Consider the following 19544-nt stretch of genomic DNA (forward strand, 5'->3'; position numbering starts at 1 on the left):
ACAAATGGCCTTGTATTTATAGGCTTCCCCCCGTCAATAACTTGTAACCACTAAGGATAACTACTTAGAGTAACCAATAAGGATAACTACTAAGGTAACCATATAGCATACCCACCTAAGTGACCACTTCTAGTAACTACCTGAGTAATTACTTCTAGTGACTACCTTCTTGAAATGCAATGACTTTACTAAGTTATAATTTGCATCGTTGTTTCGAATACGAAGTCCATTTTCCAATTTGTAATTATAATAAGCGACACAAGTCACTTTTACAAAATGAGAATTTTTCAAATTTATAACTTTGGGAAGAAAGAACTAGACATCATTTTAGTTAATGTAAGATTGTGTCTTCTTGCAACCTATGGTTCAAAAATTTGTTAATAACTTGGCCCTTGAAGAAATGTGGTTTGTCAATAATTTGTTTGGCTCTCTCTTGGCACTGAGCAGCATCTACCTTGTGTTCTTTGTTGCACAATAGGAACTGGTGGATATCTCGCACAAGGATGTGCAAAAATGCTCAAACATACGAATTTGAACAGCAACAACCAACACTTCCATAACATGAGATGCAAATGGAGATTTGGAGGCTTTATTTAAATTTTGATAATAATTTACCAACTCTAACTCTTCACCTTGAATATTTTTGAAATAATACCATCCACGCCTTTAAATGCTCGCACCACCTGTCCAATCCATAGTCGTCTTTGAGCATAATGAAGATGCATGCAACTGCAACTTTCAACATATGGGGCATCTGATCCTTATCAAAATTATTTTCTAGCTCAATCTCAACTAGAGCTTTCAAAGTTTTCATTTGTGGGAGAATGGTTTAATAGAGGCTGAGCCCATTCAACCAAGCTCTGATTTCTCGCAAAACTTGATAACATCAACAAGGATTCATTCTGTCAAAAGACCCAATTACAATACCTGATAAAATTCTCTCTACTTGATATGCTTTGATGCATGTCCACAAGCTGTTGCAAAGAATTAGGGAATGCTGTCAAAGGTTGTAGTGTCTGGCTTCCTGCCTGACAATTGCATTTTCTTGAAAAATTGTAGAGCCTTTTCAACAGATCAATTTCAAACATACACCAGTCAAAGATATACCAAACATGCACATTTCTTTGAGGAGACATGTCAAGCAGGTTGCACACCATGCTCATGATTCCATTTTTGAATGGACCATTTTGTCTATAATGTTCAACAGAAATCCTCTATTCTTTAAGCTTTGACTGGTTCCTTCAAGACTCCCATTTTGGTGCGTTATTACAGTGTAAGTCTAATTTTCAGATTGTTTCATTTAGCATCACGAGTAATCCCCACAACGCCACCACAATGGTGGAGGATAAATGATTTCAAATTGTTGAATAGATATCTTAAATCTAAAAATACCCTACTGACTTGTTTTCCCAAGTTGGTATCTCTATCTTTATGCAAATATTGTGTGTCTATAATTGTATTCTATCTCCAAATGAATTTGAGCGAGTTTCTAAAGACTTTTATTTTTATTTTAATGCATCCAACATGTGCATATCTTGCAAATTGTGGTTGCAGCATGCCATGAGATCACATTTCTTTGAAGCATTTTGTCAAAAACAGCTCGTGTGCATTTGTTTGCTCCTCCACAGGCTGCAGCTAGGCAAGAAGAAAGCTGGCCGAAGTTGTGGATGAAATTTCACACCTGCACTTACATTTTCATTATCTAATTCCTAAAGAGTCTTCGACAAATATATTCTCTGTAATTTGCAATGTTGTATTCCAAGATGTCTCATCTCTTTGAGTGATTTAAATTTTAAACAGTTCATGCCATGTCAATGCGTAAACACTTTGCATCTGTACCCACTGCAGTAACTGCAGCCACAACACTGGAGTAAGAACTCTGCGATTATCAAGCTTTGACGGATGCTCAGACCACATTTGAAAGCCTCCACCTCATGCGGGTAAAGATGTCTTTGCTTAGTTTCTTGGTAGTTATAATAACTACTCATTGGCCATTTGAAAAACTTTCCAAACCTTCTGCAGTTGCCGACTAACTTGAGTATGTCAAGCCTTGTTTCACTATCGGGTAATTGGAGGAGTTGCCAAACTTAAAAAAGTTGCCAATTAATGTGAAAAGCCTGATAATTTGAGTAGATTTAGTACCTTATCCAAAATTATCAATCAAGTGAATCAAAATAGTCATGTGTTCAATCTTTGCTTCCCTTTGTCATCCATATCTTTGGAAAGGATTGTAAACTTCGTTTCATTGAGTTTCCAAGTAGAGATTGTCAGTCACCCTTTCCATATCAGCCTTTGGAAAGCTTCTAGTACCTTAAACATCACCATCAATGTCGTATGAAGACTTATTAAGCTATTTTGAGCTGCCAACTATCATATGTTTCTTGTCTTCATTGATGGTTTGGCGGTTTGAAGCTGATTGGTAGGTCATAAAAAGTTGTCAAATAATAGAAGGCTTCATTGGCATATTGGAGTTAACAATTTTTTCCCACCAGCACTTTCGATATAGTTCCATGTCATGTTTAGTATGACCTTGAACAAATGTCAATCACTATCTACATATATATTATGTTACCTTCTTGCAATTCATTGTTAAGGCATAATATCAACATGACTGTTATTTTGCTGATGCTAATTATATGTAATGTCAAAAGCTTCACAAAATCTCTTCACATTTCTGCCAACCTGATAAATGAAGTTCGATGCATAGCTTTTTTCCCAAATCAATATTTTGTTACGAAATTTTGACAAATAGTTGAAAACAACCATATGAGCAGAGCCCATGAAACTGATTCCATTTGAATTAAACAGAACACCTGATTTAATTGTTTTTACAACTTCATCAATGAAAAATCGAGTTTTACAATTCTCCCAAGCCCAAGAGAATTTTGACCTGAAACTTTGCCAATTTCATTGGAGTGCTATTAGAAATATCCTCATAAAAGGGTTGCACGTCATTTTGTACTGATTTCAAATTTGATTATTTTGTGATTTTATTTTTGCAAGCCGCTCTACTGCTCCATAGTGTTTTTACAGAACACAGAAAAATTCTCTGAAACAAGAGACTCAACATGAATATATAATCAGGGATACCTTTCAAAGAGAGAAAATTTAAAAATCAATTTGACTGGCTCATGTCAACATGTCTTCCATAACACGACTGCTTTTCATATGTCTATTAAATGCCCAGCAACCTGCAGCACATCCTCAATATGTCATTGACAGCAATCTGCCATATCCTTGTATAAGCCTTGTGGTCCCCACAATAACAATATATCTCAAAAATTCAGTTAGAATCGTGAAAGGGAACACAATCAATATGGATGACAAAATCTGAAGACAGCAATTAAAACATTCTGATAAGATGATGCTCTACAGATCCAAAGCTACATATACTTTAGGATGTCTGTCTAAGGCAAGTATCGTCACTCTACAGTTGTAACGATCTTGGATAAGACAAACTGCTCCTCCATAATAGCAAAAGATATCCACATTGCTCATCAAAGAGAGAGACCAGGATGCTGTCCACTTAATTCTAAATAGTTCTAGTTGATTTATGTGCTGTTATTATATTTTGTTGAGTGTGTATCAGATAATTTAAAATAAAATTGATAAATGACTTAAGATGAATAATTTCTATACCAGACATGCCCTCAGATGATGACTTTATAATTGAATTGCACTTTAAACTTGTTAATTATTTGATACTAGATGGGGAATATATTTATTCTAATCTTTTCTTAGTGGTGATTTGGAATCTCATAAAGAACATTTGGTCTGTATTATATCTATTCTAGGCCCCTTCTTATTGATTTGAGGATATTGCCTTATGTATATAACGATCATTTGTGTCAGTCAGAGCCATAAATTAGGAAGCATAATTTCCAAGAGGATCTTGCTGTTGAAACTAATGGATTCTATAGACATTTGACACAATAAGTTTGATATTGGATACTACAATCCACACCCTGAAGAGTTAGCAGGATCATTTTTATATCTCAGAATAGGTTCTGGTTTAGTATGTACATGCAGGTACCCAATGGCAGTTAATAACAAGTGCTTAAAAAGGGTATAATTTCTAATTATGTACAAGTATTCATGCATCTCCTTTAGATCATGGAAAAGAAAACAGCTTAATATTAGAAAAAAATTCCTCAAATCATTGTAATTGACGCCATTTGTGAAATCTCAAAAAAAAAAAGAAACACAAAAATATATACTTTCAGAAAATAGACTGAAGTTGTGTGCTTCTATGTATGCAAATGGGCAACTGAATAAATTAAAATGTTTACCAACAATAAGTGTCTCCCATTATGTTGTTAAGAGGTAAAAACAATGCTCAATGTCACCAAATCTCAACTCAAGATCAAATTTACCTTGTGCTCCAAAGAATCCAAAATGGATAATAAATGAGGCGGAGTACAATCCAAGAAATCACAAAAAGAATAAAGGAGATGCTTGGAATAATGTTTGAACCACTGTATTTGAACATCTTGCCTACTTCTAGGAACACATCACTTGCATCATGGAGGGCTAGAACAATAGAACCCACTCGAGCAAACCTGAAACAGAACTCAAAACCATGCCAAGAGAAAATGTAATCAGTTAGTGGCATTAGCAGATATCTGTGAGGTCATGCAATTTACAAAACAAAAATGTACTGTAACTATAACTATAACTATAAGGTTGTATGTTTTTCTCTGCCTGGAATCATGAGTAAGATAATCTTTGATTGCATCCTTAAGATTTGTAAGCCAGAGTTATGCCTGAAAGTACTCAATAACCTTTTAAAGACAACCTTATCATATGTCCACTGGAATTATATGCCACCTATTTGTTGAAAAGAACTTCAACATGGGTCATGCACTGAAAAGTGCTCTCGTTACCTTTACACAACCTCTTGAGCCTAATATGCTACAAATAGTTTCTACTAAAAAATCCAAATAATTCAAACAGAAATCCGATATTCAGCAAGATACATATAAGTGATATATAAAGTAAGTGAATTTAATAAGTTGTTACAGAATCAAGTATTACTAAACTTTTGATTGTGTTAAACAGTTAAAAGGAGGACCTGCACATCAAAGGTCTTTATTTACTCCAAGAAAGGTTTTCTTATGTCAATGAAATTATATTGATATTTGAAATTATCATTGAGCTAGATGGGTTTTCTATTTATTCTGTTTCTGCATAAGCATTAAATGAAACGTCTGTATGCACAAGATACGACCAGCAAAAGAATTCAGATGGTGTCATGTCCCCATTTTGGAGGCAATTTGATTTAATTAATTAAGTTGTCCAAAATAATGAATATTTTATGAGGATGACTAATTAATTATTTTAATTAAATAAATAAGTGATATTAAGTTAATTATTTATAAAGTTATCAAATAAATAAATATTAAAAAGTAACTTTATATTTAATTAATTTAATAAAGTGACTTGAATTATAAAATATTTTATAAAGTCACTTAATAGATAAAATAAAATAATGTTCTAGAAGCTTCTGGAGAAAGTGGAGGAAAAAGAATAAATCGGCACCCCAGGCTTCATTCTAATCATCCAAATTTGTTGTTGTTGATGTTGATGTTTGTTGATGTGCATTGTGGAGCCTAGGGTTTCTACAGTAGTCACAACTGGCCATTGAGAACGAAAACTCTCAATTGGTACGCAATTTTGAGGGTGTGAAATATCACTTGAATTATTGCAGTTGGGAGGAAGATACTTCAGTCTTCTATTTGTGCTACATTGAGAAAAAATATTCCAGTTTGAAAAAGAAGGCCGAAAAAGCAGTTTGAAAAAGCAATTCAAAAAAGCAGGCCGAAAAAGCAGTTCGAAAAAAGCAAGCCAAAAAAGCAGTCCGAAAAAAGCATGCCAAAAAAGCAAAACCGAAAAAACAATCCGAAAAAAGCAAATTCAAAAAAGCAAAAAAAATTATTACAGCCATTTACAATCAAGGGCGGCAGCTAGAGAGGCACGACTTGGGCACTTGAGGAGGTTATTTTCTGTTCAGTGGTATTGCAATACATCTATTCTCTAAGGCGACTTCATATGCTAGGTCTGATGTGTATTTTCATAGTTGCCTTTCACTATAGAGTGCTGTTGTAATTGTCATTTCGTATCAGACCTATCATTCATTAATAGATACATCATTCATTTTTACATTTCTCACAATGGTATCAGCAATCTATGGATTTAGTTGTATTTAATCATGCATGTGATTAGCATACTGCTGTAGGGGAGTATTGAAGTTAGATATTTAGTATTGTATTAGTTTTCATTCGCAGCTGTAGGTGCATATTACTTTACCAGCAATCATCATATTTTAATATCTTTGTAAATGCCAAGAGTCTTGGCTAACTTAGTATGAATATTGTATTGGATACTCATTCTCAATTAAGGAGATACAATTGCTGGTCATTAATAGTTGTCTTTGAGCGTTAATATATCATTTTTTATCAGCCAGTTAGCTTGCATACCAACTGTTTGATAAAATACCAGTTGGCTGTAGGTGATCATTTTCATTATTAGAACTCATATATGCATTCACTATTGCCAAAATTAGTTGCATATTTATGTTAGGTCATTGTTTAGACAATTTGGAGTCTTTTGTAAGCATTCTCTTTGAGGCAAATCCAAACAAGAATCACTGCAGCAATCTGAAAAGTTATATCAGTCAGAGGACCCTTGCTTGCAAAGTGTTTGACAAAATGTCAAACAACTAAGTATAAAGATTTTTGGTGTTGGAAGAAGTTATAACCTATTGGGGTTATTACAGATGGTAAAAGTATAAAACATTATGCCATCTATGAGCACAAGAAAATCAATCAAGAGTACCAGCAAAAGGTATAGATACTTTGGTCATGGGACCTGCTATAACAAATGAAGGAAAAATGGAATTTATCATATCATGCATCTGTATTTTCACAAAATTATAATTAGAACTAGAAGTGACAATTGAACTACATGAGCATATGTTCCTCTGGATCTGTTTGTATCAGAGAATCCAGACTCTCTGCAAGTTGGGTGTGTATCTCAGGTCAGCGAGTTGGGTCAGCCCTGCCAGGTCTGGGACGGCAAGCCAAGTCAGCCCTGCTGGTTTCAATATATGATGGGAAAAGGGTGAAGGCAAGAATAAATCTTCATAAAAATTTCAAGGGTTTTGTCACTTTGCTGAGTCACGCCCGAGTCCAAGCAGTTCACGAGTTGAGTTAACCCTTGCCAAATCAGGGCTTGGTCCAAGTCTGGGAACTTTGATTTGAATCATGTATGTCCTTGTTCTTGTATCACTTATTTTTCATCTATTGTTTATGTTTAAAGAGCTACATTCACAATGTTCCTACAACTATAGCAAATCTGCTTGTAACATCTATGTCCTTGCTCTTTTTTACATTTTTATCACAACTGTCATCTAGAGTATATGATGCAAACAAACTCAGGTCCATGAGCTAACCTGTGTAACCAAAAACAATAGTAGGATAGTATTCAAAAATATTATCATCTTTCTTTTCTCTTAGTTGCTTGTCTGAAAGCTTTTCATCAACATGCATACTCAAAAGGTTGCTCCATACATATAGTGGGTCGTTACAAGACATCTACTGTCATATAAAAAGTCGTTGCAAGTATTCAATAATGTTTAACAGACATCTCAAAAATTGCTACACTTAAATAGACTACTACAGGAATCATAATAACATCCTACAGACCCTTAACAATAAGTTATAGGATGGATCTATTAGTTCGTGCCAATTATTATTGTTTTTAGCAATATAATTGGTGCCAGATGGATACAATGATTTCATCTGATTTGTTGGCAGCATTGTTCCACCTAGCAATCAATCAATTTCTTAACAAGGCCAAATCCTTTTCTTTTCTGGCATGGGTAGTAATAGGTAATCAAAATGTCATGACTTGGTTGTTGTTCATTCTTTTCTAACTCACCTATCATGTTTTTCTAAAATGGAAATATTCGTATTCTTTGTGGTGCATTTCTTACGTAGCTGCTTGAAATGTCCCCATTTTTAGCAGGTTCCTACAGTTGGCTTGGTCAGTTCACCATCACAATCCTCGCGAGATGAAAGTAGGATTTGAGCGTCTCAATTGTGCGGTTATAGGCTTTCCAACAGCCTATGGTGTGTTTTGGCTCTATTTAAGGAACCTACTATTTATAGTAACTCAATCTATTGGTTTCAATGAGCTCGATTGAGTTAGAGGAGTTGGGTGATGCTCTCAATTTTTATTTCGGGCTTCTAGTCTGAGCTCCAAGAATCTTGGAGGGAGCATCTATTTATAGTAAGTCACCCCGTCAGGTTCATTCATCATCTTTTATCATCAAAATGACTTTGGTGTTGTCAAATTTCAATTCTGATGCTTCTTTAGTTGTTTTCGCAAGATGGGTGAATTATTATTATTATTCATCTAAATACACTACAATTGCTATTTTTGTTGGTGTTGTTGGTTGGTCACCTTAGTATCATAGCACGTTGGAACTGGGACGAAAAGTTTTAAATCGTGAGAACAAGAAACAGTGACCTTGCGTGTCAAAATATGAAGTTATTGTGGAAAAGGCCATTTTTGGAGCCAAAAGCAATTAATAAATTATATTAATGGCACTTTATTATATTTTAATGTTGTGTATAAGAAGCTTCTTAAGTGGAGTTCTTTTGGGAAACTGGTGCCATTTGGAGATTTTAAATATGAGGACATTTGATGAGAAAAGCATCCGATTATTTGATTATCTTATTTTGCTTTGTCGTCTTTGTGACATTTTTGAAGTCTGATTTTTCTATGCCCTTGCTGAAGTATAAGGGTTTGTTCTTGAGAAGTTCATTGTAATTCACAACTGAGGTATTGTGAATTAGTTTTCTAAGAATTGCTCTTTATCTCCATTGTTGTATACACTGTGGTTGGGAGATACTGTGGTGTTGGGAATTTGGAATTTGGCGTCTTCGTATACTGTTATTACTGTTGCTGAGAAGCGGTTGGGTGTTGGTTAATTTGGAGTTGATTGACCACCCATTTATATTTGTTGCTAGGCATTATTTTCTATCTGCACTTTGGGAGCAGCATTTTACATATCTGCAGTTGCATTTCTTTGTTGCAGAATTCCTTTGTTGCTACTAGACTTCATTTCAAAGGGTTTCAAGGCATGTCTTACATATAAGTTCATGGATTGTAACTTCTAATTTTTCTAGGTATTATTGATTTAGATAATATAGGATATTTTATCAAATGGGTTGTTGGTATTTTGTGAAAATACTCTGTATCTAATATGATATTAAAATCTGAAATTTTTAGCTGTATATTCCCTATGTAATATCCAAATATTTGAGTTGAAATTATTATTGTAATATCTTCTATTTTGCTGCTATATTGTTGTATCATAAATTGCAAAACCTCAAAAACAAAAAAAAGAAATCATTTCTTTGGCACAAATTGTTTGAGAGCCAGCAGGGCTCATTATAGTGGTACCAAAGCTTGCTTGCAAGTGAAACAACTAAATTATAAAAGAATTTGGGTGTTTGATGAAGTTATAACCGATTGGGGTTATTACAGTGGTATCAGAGCTTGCTTGCAAAGTGTTTGACGAAATGTCAAACAACTAAATTATAAAATAATTTGGTGTTTGAAGAAGTTATAACAGGTTGGGGTTATTACACTCTAATGATCGTGGAAGACATTCAATTGGGCATTTAACAGTTCCAATGATAGCTAATTGTTGCTCTGCAATAGACAAAATCCCTTTTGTTGTGGTCAGGGAAAGGTTGAAAGAGGAGTGTTCAATCTAGAAGAGAATTTATAGCAGTGAGGGCTTGGAACAAGGCATCACAGAGATATTATAAGGAGGCTAGATTGAGAAAGAGTCAAAGAGAACAGAACAGAGAACTTTACATCTATCATTAATCCATTGAAGCCATGAACTCGCACTAGACTTGTTTTTGTGTGTTACAATTTAATTTAACCTACAACATATTTTTAAATCCTTGCAATTGCTGATTTTTTCAAATTTACACAGATAGAATCGATTTTTGGTGTTATCAGTTGGTTACTATAGTCCTAGAATCGATTTTTGGTGTTATCAGTTGGTTACTATAGTCCAAACGAAAAATTGCTTTAACTAATGCCCTTAACTAGACTGCCAATACGTACCAGAGAAAGGTTTTTTGCTGAGTTGTGCCTTGAGAAGCTCTAGAACATTTGTTGGTGTGTGTCCTACATTTGCAGAAAAAAGAGAGAAAAAACCATAGTGTATGAAGGTAGACAGAGAGTGCCTAGATTAAAAATATAGGTGAGATGTTCAAACACAATAGGGAGGAACAAAGAAGGGTACATGTTGACAATATTGATGATGCAAACGTAGCAATTCAAGAGCTTGAAGTAGAAGACATAATGGATGAACTTGAAAGTGGATATTAATGGCAATATCAAAGATGAAAGATGGCTAGTAAACCAGAGTGAATAGCCCTTAATATAGTGGAAGTCTAAGCCCTCTAAGCCCTAAGCAACTTATAGATTGGATTATGGATATGGAGAAATATTTTGACATCTTGAAGGAGGATCCTAAGAAGGTATAATTTGGTTGCTCATGCTAGGTTGAAAGGTCATTCCTTGGGGTGGGATCATGTAGAAACAAAATAAATGAAAGGTAAGAAGAAGATCAAATCTTGGGATTAAACAGTTCTGAAGGTGAAGGCCATTTCCTACCAACAAACAATTGGATGAGTTGCAGAACCTAATGCAAAAGGAGATAAATGTTAGAGACTACCTAGAGAAATTCTACAAGTTTACTATTGGAGCTTCATAATGATCCCAGTTATCTAATAGCAAGAATTGGTGTAGTTCCCTTTTGACTTCAATCAAGTCACTCTTTAAAGTTTATTGATGTCTGGTTGTTCCAGGTCCAAAGAAAAATTTGCTTCAGTTTTTAGGATGGAAAATAAAGAGCTATGTAGTACAACTGAAGAATCAACAAGTTCTTATCAGGTCAAACGGATCAAAGTTGAATATCAAAGAGACATAATAGGTGTAAGGAAATCTCCATAGGTCCTTCACTAGGTCCTTCACTCTGGCCCCCTGGGTCCCAGTCCAATTTGAACCAGGTTCGGATTTGGTCTTGATACATATGTGGGCTTTCTAGGGCAGGGGCAAACCATTGTGAATTTGTCCAAAATGAACTTGGACAAACCTGGAACAAATTTTGCAACATCTTCTCACATTGCAATGGACCTGTAATGTCCCCATTTCCAACATCGCTTTATATGATAATAGAGTTAAATATATAAGATTAAACTATTAAATCAATAAAATAGTAATTATAATATATAATTATAATAACATTGATAAAATTAAATTATAGAAATACAATAATTGACATATATATCTCAAATTTAAAAGAATCTAATAATGATTAATAATAATATTAAAGCCAATATAAAATGAATTTATAATTCTAATAATTGATGATTAGTAATATATACTAATTAAATGAAGTAATGCCTACAACTAGATAAGTTTAAGATTGATACTTATCTAGTATTTAATATTAATAATTTATTAAAATATAATTATAATTATAATTTATTGATTAAATTAAATATATTTATTATATTATAATTTATAATATTTTATTTATCAAAAAGAAATATCATTAATAACATTATACATATTATGGTAAATATTACAAACCTAATTTAGTAAAATAGTAAATGATTGAGTAAGTAATGTATAATAATAATAATATAATAATAAAGAGATTATAAATAGTTAATAAATAAAATAGGCAAATTCATTAGCAAGCGCCTCATTGATAAACTATGGGACACGTCTGGACAAAGGACCATTTACGGAAGCTACTTCAGGATGTTTAGTCAGATCATGGAAAAAAAAAAAGGGATATGATTTATTCAGCTAGAAGATTGGACATCGTCACAGGAAGAATATCAAGCAAGCTGCGGCAGGAAAAGAAGGAAGATGAAGGTATACAGACGCCAGGAGAGTAAGGAAGGGGAATTTTTTATGCATGGAAGAAACTTATACAGTCAGCAGATTGGATACGTATGACATTGGAACCATACCCTTTCGGGTGTTTGAAGTAAGGGAGGAAAATAGGAGAAGATAAAATCACCTATTTTCCAGCGTAGATGTGACAATTCTATACTGGGTTGGTAAACCAAACAAGATAATAATCTGGCAATAAAATATACAGTTAGAACGAAGAGTTATAAGGGAAGAAGAAATCACCGAACTGTAGAAAAAAGAGGCAGAAAAAATAGTAAATGAGCAGACTGGTCGCACCATGTGAAGGGGAGCAAAATATGATAGGCACAGTCTGAATCATCGTTCAAATACACAGCTAGTGGAAACCATTTAGTATTCAAGATGACAGTGCATAGAAGAAATGCAATTAATGACTACGGGATTCCCAGTTACCACGTCTGCCATGTCTGCTAGCCAAAGAAGAGATGATATATGTCCACCACATCATAGACTCCAAATAGTTAGGAGAAGACTTGTGGAAAGCGGAATCAGCAAACCTTATTACTAGGAAGGTTGGGAAAACTAGCAGAGGATTCACAATACAGATCACGCCTGAACTAGCAGTCAATTAACACTTAGTACCATTAGAAAGTCACGTCCAGAAGATCAACTCTAGAAGATATACTAGTAAATATCGACTCAGTGGTGATAGAATCATCAGAATAAAACAGAGAAATACGAACTAATTATTCTTACAAAATATCGAACAAGAACAAGATAAATTAATTTTATTAATCAACCAATCTATTGTAGAAATGATGATTATAGAAAAATGGCCGAGCAAGATAGATTAAGGATTATCAAGAAATATTTTCTGGACGTCATCAGAGCATATAAATTATTAAATGGTTTCAAACTATTGTAAAGAGGGACATTATAAATAGTCGAAGCGGCGAGCCAATTCAGATGATAATAAAGAGACGGGCTACATGTATTAAAACAATAAGGAAAAAGGAGTTAAGATGAAGATAAACAAATTCAAAGACATTGCATCGAGTAATCAAAGACAGGGCTAAATAGTGGGAAGTGAGTGCATATTAGTGGCAATAATCAGATCATTGTTGTAATCCTTGACATATCGAACACCCTTATAAATTGAACTAAAGAGGAATAGGGCATCAAATACGTAAATTGGATTGTAGATCCATTCAATAATCAAGAAGTCAAATAAAAATTGGATAAAAAGAAATCTTTGTGATGAAATCAGTCTCAAAATCTTTACGACCAGACAAGGGACATTCATGTTTTTCTAAGTGCGAAGACTTTGTCAATGAGTCTTTGGTTTACCACTTTTTTCCAAAAGGAGCATGACAAGAAACATTGAGAGTCTTTGTTTTGCCTTTTTCTTGTATCGGAGGGTGGCTTGGGTTCACATCCACCTTGCCTTCTAAGAATCACCTTTGCCCTAAATAATTCCTTCCTCACTATTAAAAAAAGTTTTGTATTGATTTTTAGTGTCTAATTTAGTTTTCTAGTGTGGCATTGATTCTATTTCAAATTTCATATTATTGGGCAAAATTAATATTAAATTTTATAATGTTAGAGTATTAAATATTATATAACATATTATTGTAAGTTTATAATATTGATGTTTTATTGCAACTAAATACAATAAAATTTAAAATTAACATTCTATTATTATCTTATTATATTATACATAATTGAGATTGTAGAATATTTATAAATATTATTATACGTTAAAATATTAAAAATGCGTATATTAAATTTAATATTTTTTTATTTTAGGTTGTGTATGTGGATGTTTGTATGTATGTATGTCTATATCTAGACAAACCATAAATAAACCCATCCACCAAAAGAATTTACCAAACTCGCCAACTAGAACCCACACTAGAACCGGAACTGACAACATAGGGGTGAGCCAATTGAAGCTCTAGTTCACAACAGTGGTAATCTATGCATGTTATGACACAAGGATGGTTCATCTGCATCGCGAAGTGTTACTTATTTTAAGGGAGATTGTCATAAGACTCTAGAGCATAGCTCTAAGGAGATTCTAGACTTATTGTATGCAAATGTGCGTGAACCAATGTCAATAGGATCAATTGTGAGAAGTGTGTATTGTAAATCCTATATTGATTAGTTCTTTCAGAAGACATGGATCTACTTCATAAAGACCAAGGATGAGGTATTTAAGTCTCAAGAGTTTAAAGCTCTAGTTGAAAATCAAACAAGGAAGAAGATTAAGGAATTGAGAACGAGTAATGGAGGAATCTATACCTCCAAGGTGTTTTTGTAAGTTTTCCCAAAAAAGCAAAAACAAAGAGGGAGTCTACAATTCTATACAATCTATAGCGAAATGGAATCGTCACATGGAAGAATAAACCCATACTAGGGGTTGTTGAAACTTAATCCCATGATTCATGACAAAGACTCATCAATGCTTCTTTGGCTAAAGCGTGTCTTATAGCAATATATATCAAGAACACATGTCCTCGTTAAATCTTTGACGACAAAACCCCAAAAATACATTCAGTGACGTAAGGCAAACGTGAGTCATTTATTCATCTTTGGTTGTCTAGCCTGTATCCAACAATAGAGAAGAGGGCCAAGTTAGAAACTTCCAACAAAAAGATTTGTTTGTGGGTTACATTGAGAGTTTAGAAGCCTACAAGGTTTTTTACCTGCAGCAAAGGAAAGTAGTGGTCATTATAGATGTGAAGTTTGAGGAATGCTTCGCATCCAAGAAGACTCATGAAATCTTTCTTGTACCTAACTAATTCTTTGGTGGGGACCTCTTCACATGTTAACTTAAATAGGTATGTGTTTTCTTCTAGAAATCTAAGTTGTGAATGAGATCAAGTTTCTCATTTACTTCTTGTGTCCTGGGTCATTTCATGTTTATTTGAGTTAGTTGTCTCAATATAGGATTAAGACACATGTTAACATCTTGTTTAATCCTATCACTCACCTTGCTGAAATAAGCAAGGCCATCATACACTTTGTAGCATAACTCATAGATCTTAATATCATGCAAGCCCAGTTCTTGCATATTGTCTTGGGAAGGATTTCATTATTTTTGCAATGATCCTAAAGCATTGAGCTAATTCTCGAATCCCACATGGTATCAAAGCCATCACCTTGTACAACCCTTCTCAAATTTGAGGATAGAGCTATAGAGGTCTTCGTAGATTTTTGTAAAGTTGAGTATACTCTTCTCTTGCATAATATGATGACCTACAGAATCAAAAATCTTGAAAAAAAACACCACATTTGAAAGTTTCCTCTCTATATATTTTCAATGCAAGTTGACATTGGGCCGTGTTGAAGAAAATTTGAGCTAACCATTGAATTTAGAAAGTCAAAGTCAGTTTTTCCTTTTGTTTCATCCAAATCAAGTGTGTGCATCTAGATTTGCAAGGGTTTGAAGTTAGGAGTTGGTTGCAAAATTTGAGAGGAAGCTGAATTTTGAAGCACTTTGGGCCAAAACATACCCTACCATTGCATTCATACGGCCCCAAAATCCTAGAATAGTCAATCTAATTGTGAAAAAGGGACTTTGGCACGAGGCCCTTTGAGATTGTTTCATGCTAGTCGTCATTGTCATGCATATTGAATCCACACCATCACAAGCATCAATAGGTTCTTTGGCAAGTTACAAAGCATCTTTTTCACATCTTTTTCCTAGCACATCATGGGTGCTTATGTAGAGATCATGTCATTTTATACAATGCTTTCAGTATGACTACTAATGTTGGGGTATGATTTTATTTTTAACAATTTAAATATTTAATTTTTGTAGCACCTCTCGTTCCAATCAAATCGTAGTCACTAAGGCCTAGAGAACCAATAGTGTGTGGAGCCACCATCAACCCTCATCTCCGTATTGCCCACCTAGCAATGGGTTTTATTTTTGCCCCAGCTATGCAAGCAGTCACATTGGTGACCAACTGCCCTAACAAGGCATTTTCTCTACAAGCCATAACTTCTCACCATGATGTCAAAAATTTTCAAATGTGATATTAAGATAAAGCTAATTCCATGTACTTTGCAATGGTGCAAGTGATTTTGCCAAATTTTGTTGAAGGTGGATTTTGCCAGTTCAAGCCAATCTTTCAATTTTGGTCCTCCATGACCATAATAGATATTGCCAAAACCATTCTACAAATGCAGTTTTTAAAAATTTTGTCTAGGTATATTTTATTTACTTTTTTTGCACAATGACTAATTACTTGGACATATACTAACGCCTAGAGAAATTTTGTCATTTCGTAAGGCTTCATATGCAATATAAATCATATTTGTGAGTTTCTATATGTTGTTGAGGATTTGTCTTTGTAATTTTGGAGAGTTCTCATAGGCTATCACGGGTTTTTTATTTCAAACTTCTACAATCATCTTGGAAACTATTAATTATTGGAGAGAAATTAGTCATAAAACATCTATGTTGGTTTCATTTGTTGCCATGTTCAGGAGTGAACAAGTTTGTCAAGATTTCTAGACCTTCATATAGATTGGAATGGCATCTTAAATCCTCAAGTCCTATGATGTAAAATTTGTTCTTCTTGATCATATAATGCTAGCAATACTTCCACACGGCCTCTTCATTCGTGGCTCATAATTCATTCATTGTTGGTAAGTGACCAAATATAAGGGCATAAACGTTGTCATTAATGGCAACATTTTCATCAGGTAAGGTCACCTAGAATGATGATCAGTGTTAGTTTTGGATGATCATGAAAAATGACTAAGTATATCACAGGAAAATAGTCTGAAGTTAGATTGTTTTTACCAGCGAGCTTAGCAAAGTGTGTTCTATTGGCCACAATTTTGGATATAGCTAGAATTAACTTTGGATATGATGTAAGTATGTTCATCTATGTTAAGATATCAGTTGGCACATGTTTTGGTTGAAGAAAATGAAGATAGGTTAATATTGTAGACCACAGGGTAAGTGATAGAGATCGGGTATTTTGCCCTAAGGAATTGAATTGCCTTGTCATTCAATTACTTGGCAATGTAGGGACACCATCCTAGACGTGACTCTCAGTTAGTAAGTCTTAATATTTTATTTTGGAAATTTGTTGCACATTTTAACATTAGGGCCGAATGGATAAAGTAATTGGAAAGGTATATAAAGGAATCAATTTTCATATGCGAAGTATGATAGTGGTATTCTTATGATATGCAAGCTTCATGGATGATGCTACAATGCTGTTTTGATGATGAGACGCAAGTTTTTGATGTTTGGCTAGAATCAGATGCAAGATATTCAAAGGACTAATGAGATATTGGGATATCTGTACAGTCACTTTTGGTATTGTATCTATTACTCATTGTATAGATTATATATCATTGTTGAGCAGTGAGCTCCCATTGTAATACAACTCCTAACAAGGTTGAGACCTCTAACAAGGTCTAGTCCTCTTACAAGGACTAAAGTGCTAAATGTATGTAATGACTCCTAACAAGGCTTAAACTCCTAACAAATAACTTTCAGATTAGTACATAGTTGTGGGTAACATCCCCACTGGGGTTTTCCCTTGGCTAGGGTTTCCTCGAGAACAAATCATGGTGTTATGAGTTTCTTATTGCTATGTTTTTTTACTTTTCACCATTGTTAATTGTGGATGCATATGGTTAAGTTTTGAAATATATAGTTGGTGTAAAAGTGCTGCAATACTAATTCACACCCTTCCCTCAGATTGCCTATTTCTAACATTCATATCTGCAAAGTCATGTAAACATCAGCTGGCTTACAATATAAATGATAGTGACTTTGCTAAAGGAGATTGCCAACCTTCTAGTCCCTTGGTTATAATTGTTGACCAGCTACAACAGGTAGCATGTGAATTCATATTTATGAAAGAGCAGCATCCAAAACATCAAATATATTGTGGCTTGTTTGTGTTACCTTCAACTTGTTTGTAATCTGAAGCCCTTTCCCACCACTGCCTATAATCATCCTTGCCAAGGACATGTGAAGCCAAGCTACAATTTTTCCCCTTCTTAGGCAAGACTCTTTAGTTTGACCTCTCCCATAATTAATTGCATCAATTTTCACTCCTTATGGAAAAAGTATAACCCCTTTCATCTTAAACTTAAGAAGATTCGGGCTGCTCCCCCTTACCCTGCTGCTGATTGCCCATTTGAATTTACACAAAAAACCCTCCATCCGGGATTACTCAAAAGCTCCAAGATCCCCAGAAACTAGTGCTGGAGCTTGGATTGGAACAAAAACATTCACTAAAATAGAAGGGAATAACCTGAAAGGAAAAAATATATATATAGCTACCATCACTTGTGCTGGTTCATTTGGAAGAATCATTTCTGCTGATACACAAATTCAAGAAAACTAAATGACCCATGGGAATAAATATTTGAATTTTGGTGATACTCAAGTCTTCAAGCATATACCCCCCAGTTCTGTTCCAACCCTTCAAATGTCACATTGTAGCTCAATGCTGCCACCAATGAAGTTAGCTTGTCACTGCTGGTGCCGCTAAAGTCACCTTGCCCTACCTGTCATATCCTGCAGCTACGGTGATGTTACCTTATCACACCATGCTAGCATAACCACGACAGCTAGTGCTGCCAATGTCACATCTTCAGACAGTCCCCTACAGCCATTTGCCAAGCTGGCACCTCTCAAGTTTGCAAATGGCAATTATCCTGCTGATATCAAGTTTACCAAATGGTAATGCCAGGTCCACTGGTTGTCAGTAAGGATGCTAATGTCATGAATTTGCTGCAAAAATGGTCAGTGTCCAATCTTTGTCTCTCTTTCTTGATTTTTATACAATGCGAAAAAAATCAGGTTGTCCCTTTGTTTTGCAAAATGTTTCTCAAAGTTTGTGCAAACAAAAGCCGGCTTTTCTTCAATCCTCAGAAGTCTATCCTAGATTTTCTGCTAATCACAGTTCCTACCAACAATCTTTATATTACTGAGGATAATGTAAGCCTATTAACAGATTAATCACTCATTTATTAATTATTAATTTTACCTTGTACTGCATGGGAGTAGTTACTCAGATTAAAACAGCAGTGCTTTGGACAAATTATCAGGGAAGAACCTGCTATTTCCAGAGTATTTCCACGGACCTGAGTTTCCAGGCTATATTCAGGACTACTCACAGGAATCTGAAAAGTCCAAAGAATAACTGAAAATAAAATAAAAAACCAAAGGGTGAAGGACTATATTAACTTACATCATTTATCACACTTTAACAATTGACAATCTATAATATCTTGAAGTTTTGAACAATGTTATTTTATCAGCTTTTGTTTATTTAATATTATAGTCAATTATGTACATAACAAGGATATTGTTTTTTAACTATGTTTTAACATTTCCATGACAAACCTTACTCAGGTCTTATAATGATCATGAGTTATTAAAAAATTAAACAGATACTGTTTCCTACTATCTCATTTTGAAACTCAATCATGAGGTGCATTACTATTTATTAATTTAACTGACAATATGGATGACTTTCTCACCTGGAATCTGTCTAGAGATATGCCAAATTAGTGACCATTAGCTTCTATCT

General features: G+C 34.3%; 1 protein-coding gene across 1 annotated transcript in view; it reads right to left on the reverse strand.

Annotated features, from left to right (window-relative positions):
• The window catches only part of LOC149556582 (ASC1-like protein), a 70346-nt gene that overhangs the window by 27042 nt on the left and 23760 nt on the right, over positions 1-19544 (reverse strand). Inside the window, exon 5 of the mRNA XM_089830972.1 lies at positions 4374-4559. Coding sequence (XP_089687098.1) covers positions 4374-4559 — 186 coding nt within the window. The remainder of the gene's footprint in view (positions 1-4373; positions 4560-19544) is intronic.

The sequence above is a fragment of the Cupressus sempervirens genome, chromosome 5 (assembly GCF_028749045.1).
Source record: "Cupressus sempervirens isolate cs-2001-9-10 chromosome 5, ASM2874904v1, whole genome shotgun sequence".
NCBI classification, from domain to species: Eukaryota; Viridiplantae; Streptophyta; class Pinopsida; order Cupressales; family Cupressaceae; genus Cupressus; species Cupressus sempervirens.